This window comes from Dasypus novemcinctus, chromosome 1, assembly GCF_030445035.2.
Source record: "Dasypus novemcinctus isolate mDasNov1 chromosome 1, mDasNov1.1.hap2, whole genome shotgun sequence".
Taxonomy (NCBI): Eukaryota; Metazoa; Chordata; class Mammalia; order Cingulata; family Dasypodidae; genus Dasypus; species Dasypus novemcinctus.
In genome coordinates this window covers 207,605,247-207,627,700 of record NC_080673.1, presented here as the reverse complement: position 1 = coordinate 207,627,700, position 22,454 = coordinate 207,605,247, and the positions used below count along the sequence as shown (strand labels likewise).

At 72.5% G+C, this 22,454-nt stretch overlaps 3 protein-coding genes across 3 annotated transcripts in view; 2 read left to right on the top strand and 1 right to left on the bottom strand.

The window, feature by feature from the left end:
- Positions 1 to 1,962: 1,962 nt before the first annotated feature.
- On the top strand, positions 1,963 to 3,990 carry NICOL1 (NELL2 interacting cell ontogeny regulator 1). The gene is made up of 4 exons (XM_058301563.2): positions 1,963 to 2,059; positions 2,371 to 2,509; positions 2,779 to 2,867; positions 3,884 to 3,990. The coding sequence occupies exons 2-4, from the start codon at positions 2,392 to 2,394 to the stop codon at positions 3,947 to 3,949; spliced, it is 273 nt and encodes a 90-aa protein (XP_058157546.1). The 5' UTR covers positions 1,963 to 2,059; positions 2,371 to 2,391; the 3' UTR covers positions 3,950 to 3,990.
- Positions 3,991 to 9,049: 5,059 nt separating this feature from the next.
- NAT8L (N-acetyltransferase 8 like) lies at positions 9,050 to 17,104 on the top strand. The gene is made up of 3 exons (XM_058301502.2): positions 9,050 to 9,706; positions 10,459 to 10,623; positions 12,703 to 17,104. Exons 1-3 carry the CDS (start codon positions 9,322 to 9,324, stop codon positions 13,068 to 13,070), a joined length of 918 nt encoding a protein of 305 aa, XP_058157485.1. The 5' UTR covers positions 9,050 to 9,321; the 3' UTR covers positions 13,071 to 17,104.
- Positions 17,105 to 19,516: 2,412 nt separating this feature from the next.
- The window catches only part of POLN (DNA polymerase nu), a 266,632-nt gene continuing 263,694 nt past the window's right edge, over positions 19,517 to 22,454 (bottom strand). Inside the window, exons 22-24 of the mRNA XM_058301524.1 lie at positions 21,304 to 21,371; positions 20,623 to 20,666; positions 19,517 to 19,814 (exon numbers count right to left, since the gene is read on the bottom strand). Coding sequence (XP_058157507.1) covers positions 19,653 to 19,814; positions 20,623 to 20,666; positions 21,304 to 21,371 — 274 coding nt within the window. The 3' untranslated portion in view covers positions 19,517 to 19,652. The remainder of the gene's footprint in view (positions 19,815 to 20,622; positions 20,667 to 21,303; positions 21,372 to 22,454) is intronic.

The following is a 22,454-nucleotide window of genomic DNA, read 5'->3' as shown; positions in this document are numbered from 1 at the left end:
CAGCTGGGCTGCGCAGAGCAGCTCCCTGCGGCAGGCGCTGCCTCGAGTTCCGGGAAGGGACGGGCCTGGCGCGCGGGCGGCCGGGAGCAGGGCTGGGGTGCTGGGGGTGCTGGGCCCCGTGAGGTGGGCGGAGCATTTCAGGGCCGCTGCCCGCGAAGGTGTCGCCGGTGTCAGCCTGGACACGAGACCCTGCGAGGTCTCCGCCCGCATTTGCCCGCGTCCTGGGCGGCGGGAGGGGCGCGGGGAGCTGCGCGGACGCCCCGGCCCCGGACGCACCTGCGGGTTCTCGGCGGCGCTGCTCCCCGCCAGGATTCTGGAAATCCCACGCGGGAGCGCCGGCGCGGGGCGGGGCGCGGGGCACAGCCGGAGGGAGCCAGGCGCGCCGGGCGGAGGTCAGGTCGGGGAGCCTGAGGACCCCACCCCTGGGTGCATGGGGGGGGCGGGGGAGGCCGACCCCGCTGCCTCAGGGGAGGAAGCGGGGGGCGGGCGAGGAGGCTCCAGGAGGTGCATCTGGTCTACGGGAAGGAACCCGTGCCCCCTTGCCTGCTGAAGACAAGCAGCGGGCGCAGCCCAAGAGGAGGGGGCGCCCGTGCGGGGGACACGTGTCCTGGGCGGCTCCTTCGGGCGCCCGTGCGGGGGACACGTGTCCTGGGCGGCTCCTTCGGGCGCCCGTGCTGGGAACGCCGTCCTGGGGTACACCTGTCCTGGGGACACCCGTGCTAGGCGCCTAGGGGCGGGAGGGGCCCAGGAGCCGACGAGGGGCCCCAGGCGGAGGTTGGGGTGCCCCGCCCTCAGGCGCCCTTCGAGGGGCGCACGCTCGCGGTGGGGACGGGCCGAGGGCGCCGGCGGGCAGTGGTGGGCGCGGCGAGCGGTGTGAAAAGGGGCCCCGAGAGGCCCCCGGGTGCGTGAAGAGGGGAGGGCGCGGGGCCGTGGCTCCCACGCTGGAGGAGGAGGAGCCGCGGCCCCGCAGGCCGGCGAGCGGGAGTGGGGAGCCGCGGGGAGCGCGGGGGGCGCATGGTCCCGACTCTGGGGCGTAGCGGCGGGCTCGGCAGGGTGAGGGGTGCGCAGCGGCGCCGCCCGGGGTCCCGCCAGCCTCGCTGCTGGGCAGGGGCCCTTTCCACGTCGCCCGTGTCGCACGGCCTCCCGACGGCCACACCCGCCCCGCCGCGCCCCCGCCGCGCAGGCCCCCGACCGCTGCATTTTGGCGCGTCGCCTCCGCCCTGACCGCGCCTCTGGCCGCGGAAGGAGGGTGTCCCGGGGCGCGCCGCGTGTCTTGCTGGCCCGAGGTCCCGGCTGAGGGCACCCAGGGGTGCGGGCGGGGCAGGGTGCCTGAGGCGAGGCCTGTCGGGCGGAGGGCCCGGGGGCCGCGGCTGCCGACCCCGTGGCGGGGGCTGCGGGGGTCGGGCGCCCGCGGGCTCTGTCTGCCCAGCACTCTGGGCGCGCGGGAGACGCGCAGAGGGCCAGTGGGTCCCGCGGCCACCCAGCCGGGAGGCGGCGTGCGGGACCGGGGGCGGGGCAGCCAGGAGGGGCCCGACAGGCCTGTGAGCCCCGCACGCGGCCTCCTGAGGGTCCAGGCGGCGGGCGCCACCCGCGCGCCCTGTCCACGGCGCAGTCCCACCCCAGACTCGGCTCCCCGGCCTCGCAGCGCGGGCCGCGCCCTCGCGTCCACGGCGCCGCCTCGACGGACGCTCCCTGGGGACATCGGGCCTCGCCTTTAAGATCGGCCCCAAGGACCCCCCAGACCCGGACCCCCGAGCGCCGGCCGCCGCCCGCGGATTTCCACCGCCTCACCTTTGCGCGGGCTGGCGAGACGCGCCTCCTCCTCCAGGCAGTCTCCCTGACTGCCACGCCGTGCGTCTGGCCGGGGCTGGGCACGCCGGAGGCCCGGGGCGGGCTCTGTCCCTTTAAACCGGTCGCTCGCGCAGTCTTGGGGTTTCCATGACGACGACGTTGACTGGGGGACCCGGGCGGGGTCGCGCGGGGCGCATGCGCGATGCGCGCCGGACGCTGATCGTCTTCCGAGTCGCCGGCGCTGCTCGTCGCGGGGTCCCCGAGCGCGGTGGGGGCGGGCGCCGGGGCTTCGCGGGGCCGGGGGGCGTGGTGGGGGCCCGAGGCCGGGGAGCGGGCGGGGGTCACGGCCCGGGGGGCGGGGTGGGGTCCGAGAAGCCCTGGGGCGCGGGGTGGGGGGTGGGGACCCGGGGGGCGGGACGGGGCCCGGGGGGTGGAAGGGGGTCTCGGGGCCGCGGGATGGGGCGGGGCGCGGGGCCCCGGGGGCGGGGTGGGGGCCCCGGGGGGCGGGGTGGGGGGCCCGCGGGCGCGGGGGGCGCGGGGGGCGCGGGGGGCGCGGGGCTGAGCGTCCCGCCGCTGCAGGCCCCGCTCCTCGGCTCGGCCATGGCCCGCCCGCCGCCGCGCAGGTCGCCGCTGTCGCCGCTGCTGCTGCTGCTCGGCCTCGCGCTGCTGGCCCAGGCCCGCGCCGACCCCGCCGCCGGCAGCCCCGTCCCCGCGCAGAGTAGGTGCCGGGCGAGCGGGACCCGGGGCCGGCCTTGCGGGGGCTTCGGGCCGAGGCTCGCGGCGCCCGAGGGCACGTGCGGGGGGCGGGGGGCTGCCCGCGCCTTTGTTCCCCCGAGCGGTCCCCGCGGTCCGACCCCTGCCGGCGGGCTGGGGGGGGGGGGTGGACGCGGGTGGGGCGGGGTGGACAAAGAGCTCGGGTGGGCCCGGCCCGAGCGGGTGGGAGCCCAGACCCCCCTCTCCATCCTGCCCTGACCCGCGCCCCCGCAGGCCGCCCGTGCGTGGACTGCCACGCGTTCGAGTTCATGCAGCGCGCGCTGCAGGACCTGCGCAAGACGGCCTCCAGCCTGGACGCGCGGGTGAGTGGGCGGGCAGCCCCGCCCCCAGGGTGCCCCCTGACCCCGGAACACCCCCGCCCTGCCCCCAGGGCAGCCCCCGCCCCAGGCCTCCCCCTGTCCCTGGGGCACACCCCCCAGGGCAGACACCCCCTCAGGCCTCCCCCTGTCCCCGGGGCACCCCCAGGACAGATCCCGCCCCGGGGGTGTCCCCTGCCCCCGGGACACCCCTGCCCCCAGGCCTCCCCCCCCAGGACAGACCCCGCCCCGGGGGTGTCTCCTGCCCCCGGGACACCCCTGCCCCCAGGCCTCCCCCCCATGCCCTACCCCAAGGCCTCCTCCCTGCCCCCAGGGCACCCCTTGCCCCCAGGCCTCCCCCCTGCTCCCCAGGCACCCTCCTGCTCTCACCTGGCTCCTGGTCCCCCGGGTGCACCTTCTGGGCTCAGGGCTCACCCGGGGGCCCCCCAACCCAGCCTCTCTGGGCGCTGCTCTCCGTCCTGGTCTCTGGAGGGCTGTGGCTTTGGGCAGCCCCGCCCTGATGACCCCAGTCAGGACCCCCCGGTGGGGTGATGGGGCCCCCCAGGCAGGAGAGACCCTGAGGACCAGGAGCAGGTGTCCCATTAGGGAGCCCTGGGTGGGAGGGCCTGGGGAGGGACCGGCGCTCAGGGCCAGCAGGGCAGGCTGGGAGGTGCTTTCTCCAGAAAAGGGGACAGGAGGGAACAGCCTGCGGCCCACTGCCACCAGCCTGCTGCCCTGCCCTGGCCATTCCAGAGTGACCAGAGGCCCCCCCAGGGACCAAGGGGCGGGAGCCCTGAACCTGCCCCGGGGGGGCATAGAAGGCAGGGAGGGGTCACCCCGACGTGGGGAGCAAGGGCTGGGTGCGGTGGGGGGGCCCCCCAGAGGGCCTGGGGGATGGTGGGGGGGCACAGAGGGCAGGGGTAGCCCTGCAGGAGGCCGGGGAAGCATGGGGCTGAGGGGGGCTGGAGAAGAGGGGGCGCGTGGGGGGCTGGGGGGCCCTCACGCCCTCACTTGCTTCGCAGACGGAGAGCCTCCTGCTGCAGGCGGAGCGTCGCGCCCTGTGCGCCTGCTGGCCCGCGGGACGCTGAGGCCCCGGCCCCGCCACCCCAATAAACGCCACCCAGCCCGCCGCCGTGTCCTGTCTCCCTGCTCCGGCCGCTCCGGCAGCCCTGGCTGGGGCCTTTCCAGGCCTCGGTTTCCCCAGGGTCCCCTGTGGCCACCTCCCCCTGGGCACCTGCCCTGGCCCCAGCAGGGTGGAGGCGGATGCGCCTGTGCGTCAGCACCCGGGCCCTTACCCACGGGGGCCGCCCCCGTGGGCTCCCACGCCACCTGCTCTCAAGCTCTGACAGAGCCGGGGGCGCGAGGAAGCTGGCCCGGGGCCCCCCTCTCTGTGCCCAGGGGTGGCTGCGGTCGGGGTGCTCCCCTCGCGGAGGGGGGCCAGGCTGGAGGCTGCCCATGTGGTGGGGCCGCTGGGTCAGCTGCGGGTACATGGTCAGCCGTGGGCACGTGCCCCCCTGGCCCCCCGGGTCCTGACCACGGCGCTCGAGCCCCCCCGGCCGTGCAGAGGCCCAGGTCGCGGGGCCTCCCGGCCGCAGCGCGGCGCCTGCCCCGCTCCCTTCCGTGCAAGTGCTTTCAAGTACAACGGCGACCTGTCACCAGAGGAAGACAGGCTCACGGCGAGACGCAGATGCCGGCGCTCGGCGGGGCGCTGGGTCAGCAGTGGCCGCCGGTGGCCATTGCCCGGCCCCGGGCCCGCGTCTGGGTCCCTGTCCTCTCGGGCCATAGCCTCCTGAGAGGACGATGAGGTTTCAGCTCGCGGTTCCCGCCGCCTGGTCAGTGATGTCGTTTTTATTGCTCTGTGGATTACCTTTGTAACCACCAGACAGACGGGTGGTGGGCGGCAGGTCACAGACACCCCGGAAGCAGCTGCCCTGCCCTCTTCGCCCCGCCTCCCTTCCGTGGACCTGTCCTGTCCTCAGTGCTTTTGCGTGTGGAAGGGCCAGGAAGAACCGCTCTTGCCACGGTGGGGGGACAGTTAGCCGACACTGCAGAGCCCCAGAGCAGCCAGAGAACCCGGGGGGGGGGGGGGAAGGTCCCGGGACCCAGGCCCAGCCGGCCCCCAGGCCTGGCACAAGCAGGCGTGGCCAGGACCAGTGTGCAGAGAGGGGCGGGGCGGGGTGGGGCATGGGCGCCCCTCCTGGGACGCGGCATCTACACCGAAGACGACCTGTGCACCTGCTGCTCAGGTCTCCCTGATGTCCCGTGCTTTACCGGGTAACTCCTCTGAGTCCTGCTGCCAGTCGGGGGTTCTGTTCCCACAGGAGATGGGGGGCGGTGGAGAGTGCTCGTCTTACCGCTCAGGAGGTGCACTTTGGGATGAAGTGGGGACACAGGCCGGGGGGGGCCCAGGTGGGGAGCCAGGAGACTGCGAGTGGGGGGGCTGCAGCTCGTGGGGAGCCTGCAGGGTCCGGGGCAAGGGGGCCCCAGGGGCCGTGGCGTTGGAGCAGGAGGCTGCTGGTGCTGCTGGCGCTGGCCCGGGACGGAATCGGGACCTGAGGAGGCGACTGTGCCCATCAGAGCAGAAGAGGATGGAGGCCGGCCCGGCGGCGCCCCCAGCCGCGGCGCGAGCTTCCAGATGGGCTTGAATGTGGACGCAGCGGCCGTTGCGGTGGGGGAGGGGAGACGAGGAGCTGGGCGCTGGACGCCTGGGTTTGGGCAGCGATGGCTGGGGGTTCCTGGACGGGACATGGGGGGCTGGAGAGAAGGTGGGGCCAGCAGCGCCAGCTCAGATCCCCACGGTGTGGGGTCCCTGCAGTGCCGGGGAGGCCCCCAAAGGAGGACACTGAGGGTGCGTCCCCACAGCAGGGTGGGGGCTTGGGGAGAAGGGGCACTGGTGCATCACACATGGAGGTCAGCAAGACTCGGGCCACTGGACTTGGCGCCTCTGGCCGCTGGTGACTTTGACATGCAGGGCGGGGGTGGGGGTGGGGAATTGGTGGGGTTCCTGGGAGCGTAGGAGAGTAGTGAAGACGGAGTGGGCAACTCCCGCGAGGACAAGCATGGACAACGCCAGTCCCCACCCCGTCCTGTGGCTGTCGCTGAGCTTTCCGGCTTGTCTGGAGGTGGGTTCAGTCGAGCTGCCTCCATCACGACTGTCAGCGGGGCTCGAGGCACAGCCGAGCCTGGACCGATTGTGTCATCCTTCTGGTATGCTTTTTGTTTTTCCAGGACTTTAAGTTCGCCTTTCTTTTCTCCCCAACATTGTCAGTTTCTCGCCTACCCTCCCCTTCTCCAGCTGTCAAGGCATCCCCTGTTTCTTGGAGCCCCCTATGTCCCCCCCAAGGCCCCCCCAGACCCCCCCCCCAACCTGCCTTTCCCTTCCTGCTTGGAGCTCCTGGCTCCTGTATCCCATAGTCTTACCTTTGGATCTTTTCCTTCGTTTTGCTGTTGCTGGTTTTCAAGTAGCCTCCCAATAAAAGAGTGTGTGGGAAACAAACTCTCTGAGCCCGTCTGGAAATATCTTCTGCTGGCACACTGGAGTCAAGGTGTAGCCAGCCTTTGCACCTGCTGTGCCCGCTTCGCCAGGTGCCCCGTGGGCACTGCCTCACTGCAGCGCCCTGTCCGCCTTCTCTTAGCGCCTCCGTCCCTGGTCCCCAGGGGAGCTGGTGGCTGCCTCCGTGCCTGTGATTTTTCCAGACACCCCCACTGGACCATCAAGCCCAGGGGGCTTGTGCTTTGTTCTTTCTGGGGCCGACCAGGGTGGGACCTCATGGGGTCTGTGCTGACCACAAGGATAGGTGGTGAGGGAAGGAGTGGGTGCCTCCCAAAGCCCCTCCCCTGCCGGGGCCGCTCTCCCAGCCTTCTTGCCCTCCTGCCCTCTCTGGGAGCCACTGGGCACCCCCCACCCTTAGGACGTACGTTCCCCGGGACGTGCGTTGGGGGACCTTTGTGCACGCAGGGCACTGGGCAGGGTGTAGGCTGGGTGCTGAGTGGTCGATGGGGAGATTGGGGGGCCCTGGCCCTCCCGTTGGTCGCACGTTGGGCCTTCTGTGCAGGTCATCCGTTTTCCTTCCTTCCGGGTGTTTTTGTTTTACTTTCTGGGAGAACCCTACATTTCCTTCCAGCTCTGCCCACCTTGGGGGGCCCAGTGGCCCACGCACCTCCCCTTTCCTGGGACATGGTCTCAGATGGCCCCTCAGTGGCCTGCTGGCTTTCCCCACTCCCCTTGGGGCTGGGGACATGCCTGGGGGAGGGGCTGCTCTCCCCCTCCCCGGGCTGCTGCCTTGGGGGTGGGCTCCTAAGTCCTGCTGGAGAGCTACCTTTGGGGCCCGCTCCTGCACCCCAAGGCCCCCAGCTCAGCGGGGCCCCGGGCCCCTCCCTGCCCGCCTCTGAAATGTGGGGTGGGAGTCTGGCTGCAGCGCTCCCAACACCCCCCCCCCCGGGGGCCTCCACTCTTTGAGGACCAGTCCCACCCTTGAGGCTTCTGAGACCCTGCCTCGGGGGGTCGCGGGTGGGGAGGGGCCTCGGGGAAGCAGAAGCTGCAAGAAGGGGAGCGACTTCGGCAGCAGCAGTTGGGGGTTTGCGTGGCGCGCATAGGGCCCGCTGTCATGTGCCGCCGGGGTCCCCCTGGGCCGGGGGTCTGGACGCGGGTTAGATGCCTGTAGGGGGATCCCCAGACACCGAGGCCCCGCAGCCCGCTTCTCCCCGAGGCCGCGGGCCACCCCGCTTCACCGGCAGCCTTTCCGCCTTCCCCTTCCCGGGCCTGGGACGCCAGCATCCCCAAGCAGCCACCTTCAGGGCTCTCCCCCTGCCCGAAGGAGGCGCCCCTTCCCTTCCAGCCGCTACTCCCAAGAGCGGCTCAGGCCGCCCGTCCTGCCCCAGCCTGGCCCTGGCCCTGCCGGGCATTTCTGGACCAGGGGCAGGAGCACCGGGCTGGCCACTGGGGAGTCGCACGGACACGGGATTTGGGGGACCGGGGTGGGGTGGGGTGGGGGCGCTGAAGAGCGAGGTCAGGACCCCTACAGGAGGCAGCTGTGCAGAAGGTCGGGGCCTCGGGCCTGGGGCGGAGCAAGCTGGGGGGCTGGATGCCCTGAGGCCTTGGGGCCTTTCACCCCCGGTTGGGGGTCGGGGCCTGCTCCCGAGCAGGACGTTTCAGCGGGGACCCCGTCCCTGGCTCCCGTCGGCCAGCCGGGGTTCGCCTCTCCTGCTGGACCCTCCCGCGCTGAGCTCTGCCGGGACGCGCTCCCCGGGGACGCGGCCTGGCGACACGCCGAGGTCAGGGCCCGACCCTGCGCCCCCTCACCGCCTCCACACGGGCAGGGCCGCCGTCTCCAGCGAGGACACCCCATCCCGACCCCTCGCCGGCCCCAAGGCCACGAGCCCCGCGGGTGGGGCGGTTCCGGCAGGGGCGCGGGCCTCCGGGGCCTCCGGGCGGGCTGCCTCGCGGGGGTCAGCCCGGGGAGCGCGGGGCGACGCCGGGAGCCGGGCGCGGCGCGGCAGGGGGCCGGGCTCCCCTCAGGGCGGGGGGCGGGAGCGCTGCCCCCTCGAGCGCGGGCGAGGGCGCGGGGCGGGGTCTGCGGCCCCTTCCCTTCCCCACCGGCCGCGTCCGCAGGTCCTGCTCGCGGGGGCCCGGAGGACGCGGCTCGGCGCCGGGGCACCCCCGCAGCCGCCCCGCGAGCACCTGCACCGAGGCCGTGGGGCGCATGCGCGGACCGCGGCGGGCGGGGGCCGGGCCGGGAGGGGTCCTGCGGCCTCGGCACCCCCCCCCACCACGCGGGGAACGGGTGTGCGGGCTGGCGCCGGGGCTGCGGGCGGCCGGGGCGTCGGAGGCCTGCGGACGACCCCCCTCCCGCAGGTGCGGCCCGGCCGCCCCCTCCTCAGGGCCCGGCGCCGCGTTCAGACAAAGGGGGCGGGAGGCCGAGCGTGAGGGGCTTCCGAGACTGCGCCCGCGGCCGAGCGGAGGCGGGGGCGCGGCGGGGCCGCGGCCCGGGGGCCCGGGCGCCCCCCAGCTCGCGCGCGACGCGGGGGGCGCAGGGGCCGGCGGCACCCTCCCCCGCGCCGCCCCCCTCCCCGGGGCCTGCCGGAGCCGGGCCCCCCGGGGCGGCCCCCAGCCCCCCAGCCCCCCAGCCCCGCGGCCCCGCCCCGCTCGCCGGTGCCCGGGCCGCCGCCAGCGCCCAAGTGTGCCAGCGACGCGCGGAGGCGGCCCCCCCAGATCACATGGTGACCCTCGGCAGCCAATGCAGTGGACGCTAGGACCCTGCGGGACCCCGGGCGCCGAGATTGCACCGGCTCCGCGGCGTTATAAATCCTTCTCCAAAATGCGGCGCAGCTCCCCGCGCGCCCCGGCCGCCCGCCGCCTCCGCGCCGCGCCCTGAGCCCCGCAGCCGCCCGCGGTCGGGAGGCGCCGCGCCCTCGCCCGGCCGGGCCCGCTTCTCCGCGCTGCGCCTCCCGGCCGGCTTGCATGCGGGCCGGGCCGCCCGACATGGTCTGCGAGACGAAGATCGTGGCCGCCCGCGAGCCCCGGGCGCTGCCGGGGCCGCCGCGGGCCGCGCGCCTCGGGCCCGCCGCCGCCAGGTGGCCGCTGCCCCCCGCGCCCGCCGCGCCCGGCGCCCCGCCGCCCGCCCCCCAGCCCCGCGGCAGCCCGGCGGGCGCGGGGGGCGCGGGGGGCGCGGGGGCGGCGGGGGGCGCGGGCGGGCGCGGCGTGTGCATCCGCGAGTTCCGCGCGGCCGAGCAGGAGGCGGCGCGCCGCATCTTCTACGACGGCATCAGGGAGCGCATCCCCAACACGGCCTTCCGCGGCCTGCGGCAGCACCCGCGCACGCAGCTGCTCTACGCCCTGCTGGCCGGTCAGTGCGCGCCGCCCGCGCCCGCCGCCCGCGCCCCTGCCCGGCCCGCGCCGCGCCGCCCCGGGGCGGTGGGGACGCGCGGCAGCCGCGCCGCGGGCCTCGGGGGTGGGGACGGGGGCGGGCGGGAGCGCCCGCTGCGGAGGCTCGCGCGGGTGCGGGGAGCTATATATAGTCCCGGGGCGGGGCAGGCCGCGGCGCCCAGTGCTGATTTAGGAGGGGAGGACAGCCGGCCCCCCGGGGCGCCGGGGGTCGGGGTGCGCGGGGAGGGGGAGGGCCGGGGTGCGGCGGCCCCCAGGCAGGGGTCTGGGCGCCCCCCGGGCGGGTCTAAGGTGTCTCCCTCCACTTCCCCGATGGGGAGCCCGAGGCCCGGCGGGGGGCGCCGCTCTCCCCAAGGTCACGCCGCACCGGCCCCTTGCCCCGGGCGCGCCCGCCGCCTCCGCAGCCCAAATGCGGGCGTCCCCCCGCTCCTGAGGCCGGGGCGGGGGCGGGGGTCTCAGCCTGGCGGGGCCCCCGGGGGTGGGCGCGCGGTGGACGGTGGCGGCCAGGGCCCCCGCCGCGCTGGCCGGGCCCACGTCCCTTGGAGCTGCCCTTCAGCTCGCGGTTCTAAAGGGGACGCGCACTGGAGGTGGGAAGTCGGGGGGCCGGGAAGGGCCCGCTGCCCTGCGGAGCGCGGCGCTCTCGGCGGCCCCGCGCTGGCGGCGCCCGGCTGGGGAGCTGGCGGCCGGCGCGGGCTCACGCGCGCTCTCCCGCAGCGCTCTGCTTCGCCGCCACGCGCTCGCTGCTGCTGACGAGCCTGCTGCCGGCCGCGCTGCTCGGGCTGCGCTACTACTACAGCCGCAAGGTCATCCTCGCCTACCTGGACTGCGCGCTGCACTCGGACATGGCGGACATCGAGCACTACTACATGAAGCCGCCCGGTGAGCGCCGCCCGGGCCCTGCTCCCTGCGGGGGTCGGGGTGCGCGCCTGGGAGCCGGCCTGGGCCCCCGGCCTCCGTCCTGGTGCTGGCCAGGGGCCTGGCATTCCCTGGGTGCCAGGCATGGCCTGCGAGGTGCTGGGGGACAGAGCACCCTGGGGTGGGCCTTGCCCCTGCTTCCAGCCTGGGCCCTGTGTCTTGGTTGGAGGCAGGGTGTGGGGGCTCCTCCTGGCCCCTCAGGGGAGCTGGCGGGGAGGCCCGGTTGGCCCGAGGGGCAGGCCGGCCAGGAGGCTGGGTCCCGCCGGAAGCGGGCTCTCTGGGGAGCGGGGGAGAAGGGGGCGCCGGGTGCGAGAGGCAGGGGGGTGCCAGGTGCCTCTCCAGCACGACGTGCCCTCCTGGCCCTGCCAGCTCCGTGCCCGCTGGCTCCAGTGCATTGACTCCTCTGGACTTGTCCCCCCCGGCCCCTGCCCGGCTGGGTGCCTGCCCCTCTCCTTGACTCTCCCCCAAGTGCCCCAGAGTGCCTTCTCGGCTCCCCTCTGTCTCGGGCTCCTCTGCTTCCAGGAGCCGTGGGGTGCCTTCTGGGCAGGGGACAGGTGCAGAAGCCTCGGGGAACAGCGGGGGGCTGTTGGTGGAATGGCCGGTGAGGCTGGACCCCTGGCCTGAGGGCACGACGTGGGTCCCGGCCAGGGCGAGGTTGGAGGGGACCCTCTGACAGCCATGTGGGGACAGTGAGGGGGCCCTTGGAGGGGGTGCTCTCCCGCTGGCACGACCCCTGCTCCTGAAGCCCCTGGCCTTCCCCGAGGCCCCCGGGTGACCCCCCACCCCGCCGTCACCAGAGGCAGCCAGGTGGCCCCTGTGCCCCCCCCAGCTCTCCCACCCCCACGCCCCCTGCCCTCTGCCCTCTCCTCGTCGCCTCACCCTGCCAGCCGCAGTGGGCCTGCGATTGGCCTGGGCGGGGGGTGGGACGCTGCTCTGGCCAGCGGGCACGCTGCCCAGGAGAGGCCGGGGTCAGGCTGGCCGCGCGGAGGCGCCTGTGCTGCCCGGCCCGGGCGCCCGCTTGGACTGAGGTCCCTGCGTGCAGACGTCCGTGATGTGCTGGGACGCAGTCCCCCCCCTTCTGTCCTGACACCAGGCAAGACAGGAAGGCCCTGAGGCTGGGGCCCCAGTGCAGCCCCCAGGGGGTGGCCCAGGGCGTGGAGGCCCCAGGGCAGCTGTCCCGCCCACCACCGAGGTCAGCCTGGACTTGTCCTGCTGCCCTAGCTGTCCTCCCGGGGCCCCTACCCCCACCGCAGGAGTGCCCGGCTGCTCGGCACGACCTTGCCCTCTCTGGGCGCCTGGAGCCGTGCGTGTGGGGAAGCCCATGTGCCTGCAGGTGGCCGGGGACGCGGCGGGTGGGCAGGGCTCTCAGCCGTCCCAGGCACTTTGGGGTGGCTCGACTGGGCTGGGTCCCACTTGCCAGAGGCCTGCCGGACCCTTGGTCTGTGGGGGTGGGACGCTGCTTCCTGCCACTGTCCTGACCAGGGCAGCCCGGTTTTGGGGCTGAGCGGTCCTGGCTCTGGTGTTTGGCAGAGCCTGGCACTGCAGGCTGAGATCCTGGGCCAGTCCAGCCCCAGCCCGGAGGAGGTGGAGGCAGAGCCCTCAGGTGCCCTGTGGTCCTGCCTGGGGTGGGCGGTTTCACTGATGGAGACGGAGGTTCAGAGTGGCTCAGGGACATCACGTGCCAGAGGTGGGAGGGAAGCCCCTACTGCTCGCTGGGGCCTTCTTGTCACGCTCACAGTGGGAAGGGCTGCGCTGAGCAGGTCTTCACCCAGGGAGGCAGGCCCAGAGAAGGCTGGCGCCGGTGCCAGGAGGGTAGAGAGCTGCACCCCTGGCCCCAGAGCCCTGCTCTGCCCAGCCCGAGGTCGGATGAGGGGCCTCCCGGGCGGCGGTGGGCACGCCTGGCCCTGGCTCTGGGGTGTTGATGGAGGGGTCTGTGTCCTAAGGTCCCAGTCCAGCCAGCAAGAGGGTGGGGGCCTGGGCGCCTCGAGGAGAGGGAGCTGCCGGGAGAGAGGCGTCCCCCCCTGACGGCCCTGTCTCCCGCAGGCTCCTGCTTCTGGGTGGCCGTGCTGGACGGCCACGTGGTGGGCATCGTGGCGGCGCGAGGCCGCGCGGAGGACAACACGGTGGAGCTGCTGCGCATGTCGGTGGACTCGCGCTTCCGCGGCAAGGGCATTGCCAAGGCGCTGGGCCGCAAGGTGCTGGAGTTCGCCCTGCTCCACGACTACTCGGCGGTGGTGCTGGGCACGACGGCCGTCAAGGTGGCCGCCCACAAGCTCTACGAGTCGCTGGGCTTCAGACACATGGGCGCAAGTGACCGTTACGTGCTGCCCGGCATGACCCTCTCGCTGGCCGAGCGCCTCTTCTTCCAGGTCCGCTACCACCGCTATCGCCTGCAGCTGCGCGAGGAGTGACCGCCCGGCCGCGCGCCCACCCGCCCACCCCCCGGCGTGGCCTGCTTTGGACACTCGCCTTGGCGCTTCGTGTTGGGTTCTTCCTTGTCCACCATCTCACGGCTCGCTGGCTGGCTCCCGGGGGCACGGGGCAGCTGCTCGGGCGCCACACTCTGGGGGGTCGTCGGCAGCCATGGCTCCTCCCCCTTCCCGCGCCCCGAGGAGCAGCCAGGCGCACGACGGCTGCACGGCTGGCCGGCGAGCCCCCTGCTGCCCGGGTGCAGCCGCAGGATGCTTCTGCGGGTGGCGTCCCGGGGAAGGGCCAGCCGGCTGGCGCTGCCCACTGAGCCCGGTCCCCCGCCGCGCGGTCTGCAGCCGGAGGGCCCCGCGTGGCCTGACCCTGACCAGGCAGCCGAGGCTCCGGCCGGCCCCCGGGGGTGCCGAGCAGGCCGCGGCCCCGCTTTGCCCCGCGCATGCCGAGCAGGGGGCCTGGCCCTGCACGCCGCGTGCCGCAGTCCCTGCCCTGCCCCGCTCGGCCTGGACCCCGCGACCTGCGCTGGCGACGGGGCCGTGCTGCCGTCCTCCCCCTGGCTGTCCCGCCCCCCTGCCCCCCTGCTTCGCCCAGTCGGGCTTCGCTTTGACATCACCTCTTCTTTCCTTTGGGTGCGCCCCCTCCTCCCGGGGCTTCGCTGCGCAGTGTGGCCCAGGCCCCTCGGGACGGAGGCGGGAGACCCGCCACTGCTAGGCCAGCACCACCCCCTCCAGGGCGCCTCCCTGCTTCCCGGCTCTGGGCCGGGCCGTGACTTACCCAGGCTGCTGCTGCCACCCTCCGAGCCCACAGCTTCTCCCAGCCTGAGGCCGAACCCGTTTTTTAATAAGTTATTTAGACAGAATAGCAACCTGCATGACTTTAACTCTTGGGACAAACGGTAGCTGATCCCTTGAAACACACGCGCCTCGTGTGGCACCCAGTGTTAGCGGGTGGGTGGTTGGGTGCGCGAGGGCCCGGGGATCCAGAGCTTGGAGGGGGACCCTGGCTGGGCCCCTGTGGCATGGTGGGGGCCAGCAGGATGTCTGGCCTGGCGGGTGGGCCCGAGGGCTGGGTGGCAGGTCCCCATGGCTGGCGAGGAGGAAGGGGGGCTCTCCAGGACTTTCCCTCGGGGGCAAGGGCGGTCGGGGCAGGAGCTGCAGGGAAGAGAGGTGGGCCTGGCAGCGTGGCACGGGTGCCCTCCGACCGCCACGAGGGACTTGGGGAGGGGGAGAGGGGGTGGCAGCCACGTGGTGGGGCCCCAGCCACCAGCGTCCGCGGGCAGGACCACGGAGGGGCTGCTCTCCAAAGGCGCCGCAGGACCCGTGACTCCTGGGCTCGGCTGGGCTGCTGTGGCCCCACGGGGTGGCGGCAGGGTCCTGTGCAGACCCGCTCCCCTGTACGCTTTTCCCTGGAGGCACCCGGCCCCGCACGGGGTGGGGTTTTGTAGACTGTACAGAAATCGGCACCCTATTTTCTTGCAGCTGTCAGATTTTGTTAATCTGGATTATACAGACAGACGTAAAGTGTTTTAGCAAAATGGAAAAGTTTGTGCCTTCTTCCTCCTCCCGCTGGGTGAGGTTTCGGGGCTGGTCGTGGTGTGGGGAGTGGCGGGGGCTGCTGGCCGGGCAGGGCAGCAGGGTGGGGTGGGAGCGTGGACACCCGCCAGCTTTCTCTGTGCCTTGGAGGCTCCAGTCCCCGGGACGGGGGCGCCGTAGAGGCTGGGGTTGAGCCTGGGGGCATCAGGGCAGCCCACGTCTCTTCAACACTGACCCAAGCCCCTGACTGGCATTGCTGCCAGGGTGGGTGGGTGCCAGGGGCCTCTCACTGCAGAGTCTCCTGGGGTGGGCCCTCCACTGTGCTTGTCCCCAGCCACGGGGGGGCAAGGCGGGCTCCCTGCGTCTCCCTTCAGTGGCACTGAGGTCTTGGAGGGGACGCCGGGGGGGATGTCCGGGGGGCAAGCGAGGCTGGGTGGGGTGGCTCTGCTCCTTGGCTTCCGGGAGGGCAGAGGGGCCACTTCCGCCAGGCTTGAGTCCACCCTGCGCCCCTGGGCTGAGCCCTTGCCAGGCTGGTGGGCCCCTGAGAACTCCTGGGGTGCGGGAAGCAGACTTCCCCATCGCCCACTCAGGCCAAAGGCGGGATACTGTGGGTGGGCCCGTCCCCCACTAACCCCAGTGCAAACCACTGATGCGCCCTGAGATGTGAATTTTATTCTGTTTGTAGAAGTCCTGAAGTCACGTCCACTACCTCTGTGCCGTGTCCCTGGGGCTCTGCTCGCCCTCTGTGTGGGCAGCCCAGGCCCCTCCCCTGCTGGCCTCTGGGCTCTCCCTGGGAGGCCGGCACCCAGGTTCACCGCTTGGCAAGGTGGAGTGCGCCAGCCTGGCTTTGGAGGTACCCAGGTTCCCGTGGTGTGAGTTTGGGATGGGGGTGGTAGTCGGAATGTGCCGTTAGGTAAGCCTGGCAGACAGGAGTGGCCATCAGCCCGGGGCCGTGGTGTCCCCAGTGCCTGGGGCAGAGCCATCGGGGTCCTGGGTGTGCAGCTGCTGGGCTATCCTGGGGCACCCTCCACTGCCCATGGCGCTGTGTGGATGGCCGACACACATGGCGCACGAGTGATGGCGCAGCAGGGACCTGGCCCTTGAGTGCGGAGGGGCAGTCACTGGCGTCAGCGAGCAGCTGTGGGCAGCGGCCCCCTGCCCTGGCCCCCGGGCCTGGCTTCCCACTGGCATCTGCCTGGGGGCTGGCTGGCAGTGGCAGAGGCCATGGGGGGGCGTGGGGTCCCCTTTCCTGCCATGGTGGGGGCTGGAGGCCGCTGGGCCTGAGGGGTGGCGCCTGGCGCTGGGAGCTGCCTCTGGCTGGGACGTCCTCGGGGCAGCTGGCCCAGGATGGCGCAGAGCCCTGTCCGCTCTGGGCACCCTGCCTCAGGCCTGCAGGGAGTCCCTGGGGTGCCCTCTGGGGCTGTGTTGCCGCCGGCCCAACCTGCCTAGCTCTTGCTGGAGTGGGCTTCCAGGCTGTGGCAGGGGTCAGGGGTGGGCGGAGGCGGCCGCCCAGCATGCTGACCCGCCGGGGCCCAGGTGACGGTAGGACAGGCCCCCTGCGGCCCAGCCTGGGCGGAAGCAGCTGCCGGGACCTGGCCTGGGCCTCGGCGCTGCCCCGGCCCTGGAGCTCCGGCCCTGTGGGCCGGGCTGGGGTGGACTGTACGGGGGTGCTTTTGCTGCTTGGTGCCAAGTGCAGTTCCCCAAGGGGTGGGGATGTGGCAGGAGAATGGCCAGAGCCCCCGGGGGCCCTGAGCCTGGGCTGGAGAGGAGGCCTGGTCCGAGCCCCTACAGGGGAGAATTTTTTAAACAGCAATAATTAGCCATTTTAAAGACGTGTGTGCGTGTGCGGGCACGTGCGTGTGCACGTGTGTGGTGGCAGAGAGGGGCCTGGTGGTGAGGGCCGGGGCGGGAGGCCGACGGCTCGAGTGCCCGCCGTGCTGCTGCCCGCTGCGCCTGCCCAGGCCCTCCAGGCCCGACCGGACCTGCGGGCACGTGTGGCTCTCGCTCCTTGGCGAGGCAGGCCGGGGCCTTGCTGTGGAGCGGCGGGAGGAGCCCCCGGGGGCCGTGGGGGGCGAGGGGGTCTCCTTCTCGGGGGCTGCTCTGCGCCCTGTTCCTGAAGCCTGTTCACCCAGCCCGGCGCTGAGGCGGGGCTGGCGTGGACGCAGTGTGGGTGGGTGCACGAGATCCAGCACGCAGGGGGGTGTCGGCTGGCTGACACATCCTGGTCTGCTCCTAACACTGTACCGTGTGACCACGACCGGGTGATTGTTCCCAGAGCCAGGAGGTGCCGCCCACGCCGAGGGCCTGGGCCACGCGGGGGCTGGTCCTGGAGACAGAGCGGCCGGCAGGGTGGCTCGAGGCCCCAGGGGGTCCTGGGGGCCCCGGCTCGGCTGGCCTGGCAGGGAGTGTGAGCAGCAGCACAGGGAGGAGCGGTGTGTGCCCCCCAGCTGCCCCCCAAGCTGTTTTCAATAAAACCAGAGCTGAAGGAACCCGGCTCCGAGCGCTTTCTCGAGGTGCTGCCCCAGGGGCAGGGGGTCTCCCTCCCAGGATGCGGGTGGCTGCTGGGAGGCCCCTTCCCCTGGGGGTCAGGCCGGGACTGGGGGGGCTGCGTGGAGGGCAGGAGCTGGGCTGCCCCTTGAGAGGGGTCTGTGGGCTGAGAAGAGGCAGGGGACTCAGACGGGCCCCTCCCCATGCTCTGGCCCCCCATGCCAGGTTCGGCGTGCCTTGGCACCTGCTGCCCTGCCCCCTGCCCTGGTGGCAGCCCCAGCCTGGCACGGGGCCTTCTGGGCCTGTGTCCACGTAGTGCTGACTCTGTGTGGCAGAGGGCCTGCCCTCTGCCTCCCTACTCAGCCATGGTGGAGCCTGGGCCCCCAGCCCTCCTCACCCCTCACCACCCCCACAGGCCCCTGGAGCAGGGAGGGCCCATGTTGCAAGGGGAGCGGGACGGGGCTGTCTGGGGCCTGGTGGGGAGGGTACAGAAGGGGTCCGGGGGGCACGAGGAAGGGGCTGGGGGTCAGGGCACAGAGGAGGCTGGCCTCAGGGCAGTGGGCTTCAGAGACGGCTCCCCCAGATGCTGGTGTGGGGGCATCTCGTGCCCCTGAGCTGCCCGTCTGGTTGGCAGGGAGCCTGGGAGACCCAGGCCCACAGCGCTGCCCGGCAGCGTTCCCGGGACCCCAGGCTTCTTTTCCTCTGCCCGGCTCATGCCCTGGGCTGTACACCCTGAGTGCCCTCACCTGGCCCAGAGCCGGGCTAGAACTGACCCAGAACATTCCCCTGAGCTGCTCCCTTGGCACCGCGGCGCCCCCAGAGCTGGCGAGGGGCGCGGCGCTTCCTGTGTTGGCCCTCGGGTGACAAGCAGCGCAGCCCAGGCCTGGCGCTGGACCTCAAGCAGCACGCCGGTGGGTGGGCCTGGATGCCTGCGGGGTTCCAGGGCTTGGCACACTCAGACAGCCTGGCCCCCCGCTCTCCGTGGGACCCGCCTGGGAGGGCCGCGGGTTTCACTGCGGCGAGCTGCTCTGGCGGAAGCCTGGGACGGAGAGGCAGGGAGGTCACTGGGGGTTGTTCGTGGGGTCGCCAAGGGTCTTGTGGCCTCGGTGCGGGAGGCGTGGCGCGTGCACATGTGCGCCTGCCAAGCAGAGCTGGGCACAGTGGCGGTCTGGAGCGGCTGGCAGCAGCCCTGGGCCAGCCTCCAGGCGCTGGAATGTGCCCCCCACGGCGCTCACGCGCTCAGGCGCTCAGGCTCAAGCCAGCGGGAACTCACCTGGAAGCCCTGAGAGAAGGCGGCCACCTGTGCTCCCGTCTGTGCGCAGACACCAGCCCCCGGAGCCCTGGAACAGGCAGCCTCACCCTCTGGGTGCAGGCAGGGCCAGAGGCCGCGGGCACCTCTGTGGGTCAGAGCGTCCTCCGGGCCCCACGTGGCACGGGGCACACACAGCTGTCCCATAAGCGCCGGTAGAATGCAGGTGGAGGTGAAGGAAAGGGCTGCCAGAGCTCTGGGGCGCGGGCGTGGGCCGCAGGGGTGGCCCCGAGTGCCCCCGGAGGACGGTCATGTCGGTGCACTCTGTGAGGCTGGGGTGTTAAGATGTGGCTGTCCTTCCCAGAAACAGAAAGGGCCCTGGTGGGGCCCCGGCCTCGAGCCTGAGTTGGGGGGCTAGTTAGTTGGCATGCCCACCCAGCCTGGCCAGGCCACGGGGACCAGCGACACTCACGACTGTCCCCAGGGAGACCCCTTGGTGAGCAGCACAGAAGCTCAGGCCCAGTGGGGTGCACGGGCCACAGCACTCAGGGCTGGGTGTGACCCCGTGGGGGGACGGGCAGGGGCTTGGGGGACCGGGCAGCTGTGCCAGCGCCAGCCAGTCCAGTGCACAGATTTGGGCAAAGTCCCAGCACTTGTTAGCCACAGGAGTGTGTACCAGTGACTTAGCCTTCCTGTGCCTCAGTTTCCCCACTGTGAAAGAGGACCTGCCGGCATGTACCTCCTGGCGGGGAGGCACTGAGGGAGGTGAAAGGCAGGGGTCCTGGCCGGCTGGCTGCAGGGGGAGGGGCAACGGGCTGAAGCTCATTCCTGGGGGCACCCGGACTGCCCAGATGCTGGAGGGCAAATACCCGAGGTGCACCCCGCCGTGAGCGATGCGCGGTTCCAGGGTCACCGCTGCAGGAGGGCCTGGGGGAGGGCCCGCGGGCTCCGAGTGTGGCCACAGCCTGGAGTCGGGCCCTGTGGGTGCTGTTCTTGGGGAGGCCAGGCAGAGGCGCCGAGGGGGGTGGGTGCTGCCGAGGGACCCCGTGAGCAGCCCTCCAGGGAGGGGCCCCCCCCACGCCGCGGGCCCTGGCTCTGGCGCGTGGCCAGCTCTGTGAATCGGCGCCTCGCATCCACGCAAAGAATTCACGCGCACGCCGCCAGCTCGGCCTTGCCTGAACCCTTTACTCCCGGGGCGCGCGGCGCAGGCGGGTGGCGCGCTCCGCGGCGCGCTGCTCGGGGACGCGCCGGCACAGGGCAGCTGCGGGAATCCGGCGCGCGCCGCCCTCCGTTGCCCGGGGCTACCGACGAAGAGGCGAGAAAGGCTCGCGCCGGCGCGGGGCGCTGCCGAGGGCCCCTGCGGCCCGGCTGTTGCTTGGAGACCGGGGGCTGCGCGGGTCGTCGGGCAGCGGGGCCAGGCGGCCCCACGCGCGGCCGGCGCTCAGGCTCACCTGCAGGGGCACCTGCGGGCGGAGGCCGGGGCTGGTCCGGCAGGCTCAGCGCATGGGACGGCACGCAGAACCCAGGACGGGACCTGTGCACGCGCACACGCACACATGCACACGCACTCACGTACTCCGCACGACGGGCGTGCACAAATATGCGCACACATGCACGTGTGTCACACGTGTGCACAGGCTTGTCCAGTAACAGGCGTGCTCTCGCCTCACCCCAGCTGGCCGCCCACCTGCCCGGGCCTTGGGAAGGGGCTGGGCCAGCTCCCAGGGCCCCGAGGGAGGGGAGTGGAGGGGCGGCCGGCAGGTACAGCCCTGACCCCGCAGAGCTGCTGGGGGGCCGCTGGTGCCTGGGGCCCCAGGGACAGGGCTTCTGGTCCCCGTCTTGCTGACCTCCCCAGCTGCCCTCTGCAGATGGGCCATGGCTGCGGCGACAGGCGCTGTGGGGATGCTGGGAAGCAGACCCTTGCAGGGGGGTGCGGGCAGCTCTGGCACGGAGTAGAGCTAGAGGCAGCCTTTCCTGCAGCCTCTCTAGGGTGCCAGGGCTGCCCGCTCCCCTCTGGTCCCACTCTGGGGGCTGCAGAGACTCATACTCCCTCGTTGCCTCCTTCCTTGTGCCCATGGCAGAGCCTGGACGGGGCCCCAAGCTCCACGGGGGGAGTTGCTGGTGGGGATCGCCCAGCCGCGGGGGGCCAGGGCAGTGTGGGAAGGGCTGGGGCTGTGCCCTCCTCCCCAGGGAGTCTCCTGGCCCAGCACATGCGCTGGACATGGCTGCCGAGGCTGGGGGAGGCCTGGGATTCACGTGTCACGCCCTTACCTGCAAATGCAGCTGCGACGACTCCATGGCCCTTCTGACCAGAGCTGCAGGAAGAGGGGGGACAGGCAGCTTCTGAGCCTGCCGGGGCCACAGAGGACACCCAGGCCGGGCTCTCAGTGCCCTGGGGACTGTGCCCTCCACCAGCCAGCTTCCCGGGGCCACAGTCCCACGTGGAGCCCCAGAGTGCTCCGTGGCTGGTTCCTGCTCCAGCGGCCTGGTCCACGGCCCAGGGTGCTGCTGAAAGGCCCTCGACGCTGCCCGAGGGCGGGCCCCAGGGCCGGAGCGCGGCTACGCCCTCGCGGCATCTGCTCTCCAGCCCCTGCTCCTGAAGCAGGGTGGCGTCCCAGCCGCCTGCCCCGCCCCCGCTGGCCCGCACGCTCACCCGCCAGCTCACCCCAGGCAGGGGCTCCACACCCCAACTGCCCACCTGCCTGGCCACAGCACCAGGGCTGGGGAGGAGGGGGAGGGCCTCAGAGACAGAGCCCCCAGATGCCCCTCCGGCCTTTGCTGAACTCCCTGTGTCACCGAGGTCCCCAGGGCCCGGGCACCTGGACCTCTGATGCCACTTGGCAGGGCAGCTGGCCCCTCTGCCCTGCCGGGCTGCGGTGGAAGCAGGCCGGCACGGGGGGCTTCCACTTGTGCTGAGGGAAAAGCGCCCGAGGTGGCTGCACCCGGCCTCACCTGCAACCTCGGGGACCTGGGAATCCTCCACTTCAAACAGCAGCTCATCGTGAATCTGGGCGACCAGCCTGGAAGACACGGGGTGGGGTGAGTGACCCTGCCCAGCAGGAGGGCCACCAGCCCTGGGGGTGAGGGGGCGGGGCCTGGGGTTGCTGCTGTCACTGGGTGGGGGCCTGGGAGGACAGCTGGAGGGGGGACGAAGTTCAACAGTGACCCGGGCCAAGGAGCGGGGGACCCAGCTCCACACCCCAAATCTCTGGATCAGAGCCAGCCAGTGCTGTGCTTCTGGGCCTCTCGCCAGGAGAGGAAAGCCCCTCTCTTGAAGTCCGAGCCGCTGCAGCTGCCTGTTACAGTGGCCGATCACACGCCATGGTGCAGCCCGCAGCGCAGGCGGGCCCAGATCCGCAGCCCAGGTTCCTGGGGCTGCCTCCAGGGAGGTGGTCTGGATTTCAGGCTGGGGCACTGCCCGTCCAAGCAGATGGGCATGGAGGCGATGAGGGGCCGGCTGGCCACGTGGCCTTGGCATTTGGAAACTGACTTCAAGACCGTGGAAGGCCAAGATAATTTAATTTTCAAATGGGCAGAAACCTCAAAATAGTCACTTAAATTTTTTTCCAAATTTAGAAGAAACAGTGTTCACACCTCTTGAGCTACTGTTGCGGCACCACCTAAGAATAGGTTTGGAATTGTTAGTCAGGCACATGTCATGCTCACAGCTGAGCAGAACGCTGCCCCCCACTTCTCCGTGGAAACCAGGGCACAGGAAACAAGAGTTCCAGAGGCCACCGCAGAGGGCGCCGAGAGCCCCGGGCCTCAGGGCGCTCCCTGGAAGGGGCTGGCGCTGATGGAACATGCCGCCCGCTCCAGAGAGGAATGTTCCAGAAAAGCTGCACCACATCGCGCCTCGGCCTGTCCCTGGGGGGAAGTCCTTCCGAGTCACATGGAGGCGGCCCCCCGGTCCGGCTGTTCTCGTCCAGGCCTACTGAGCCTGGTGCCGTGCCCTTCTCCACTGGGGGGCTGAGCGCGCCCCTGGCTCCCAGGGACTCTCAGCCTCCGCAGCCGGTCCAGGCCCTCGGAGACGCCCATGTCCTTGGACCCCAGGGGTGCCCCGCGCAGTCCTGCAGCCTGCGCCTCCCTGGATGGCCTCCTCT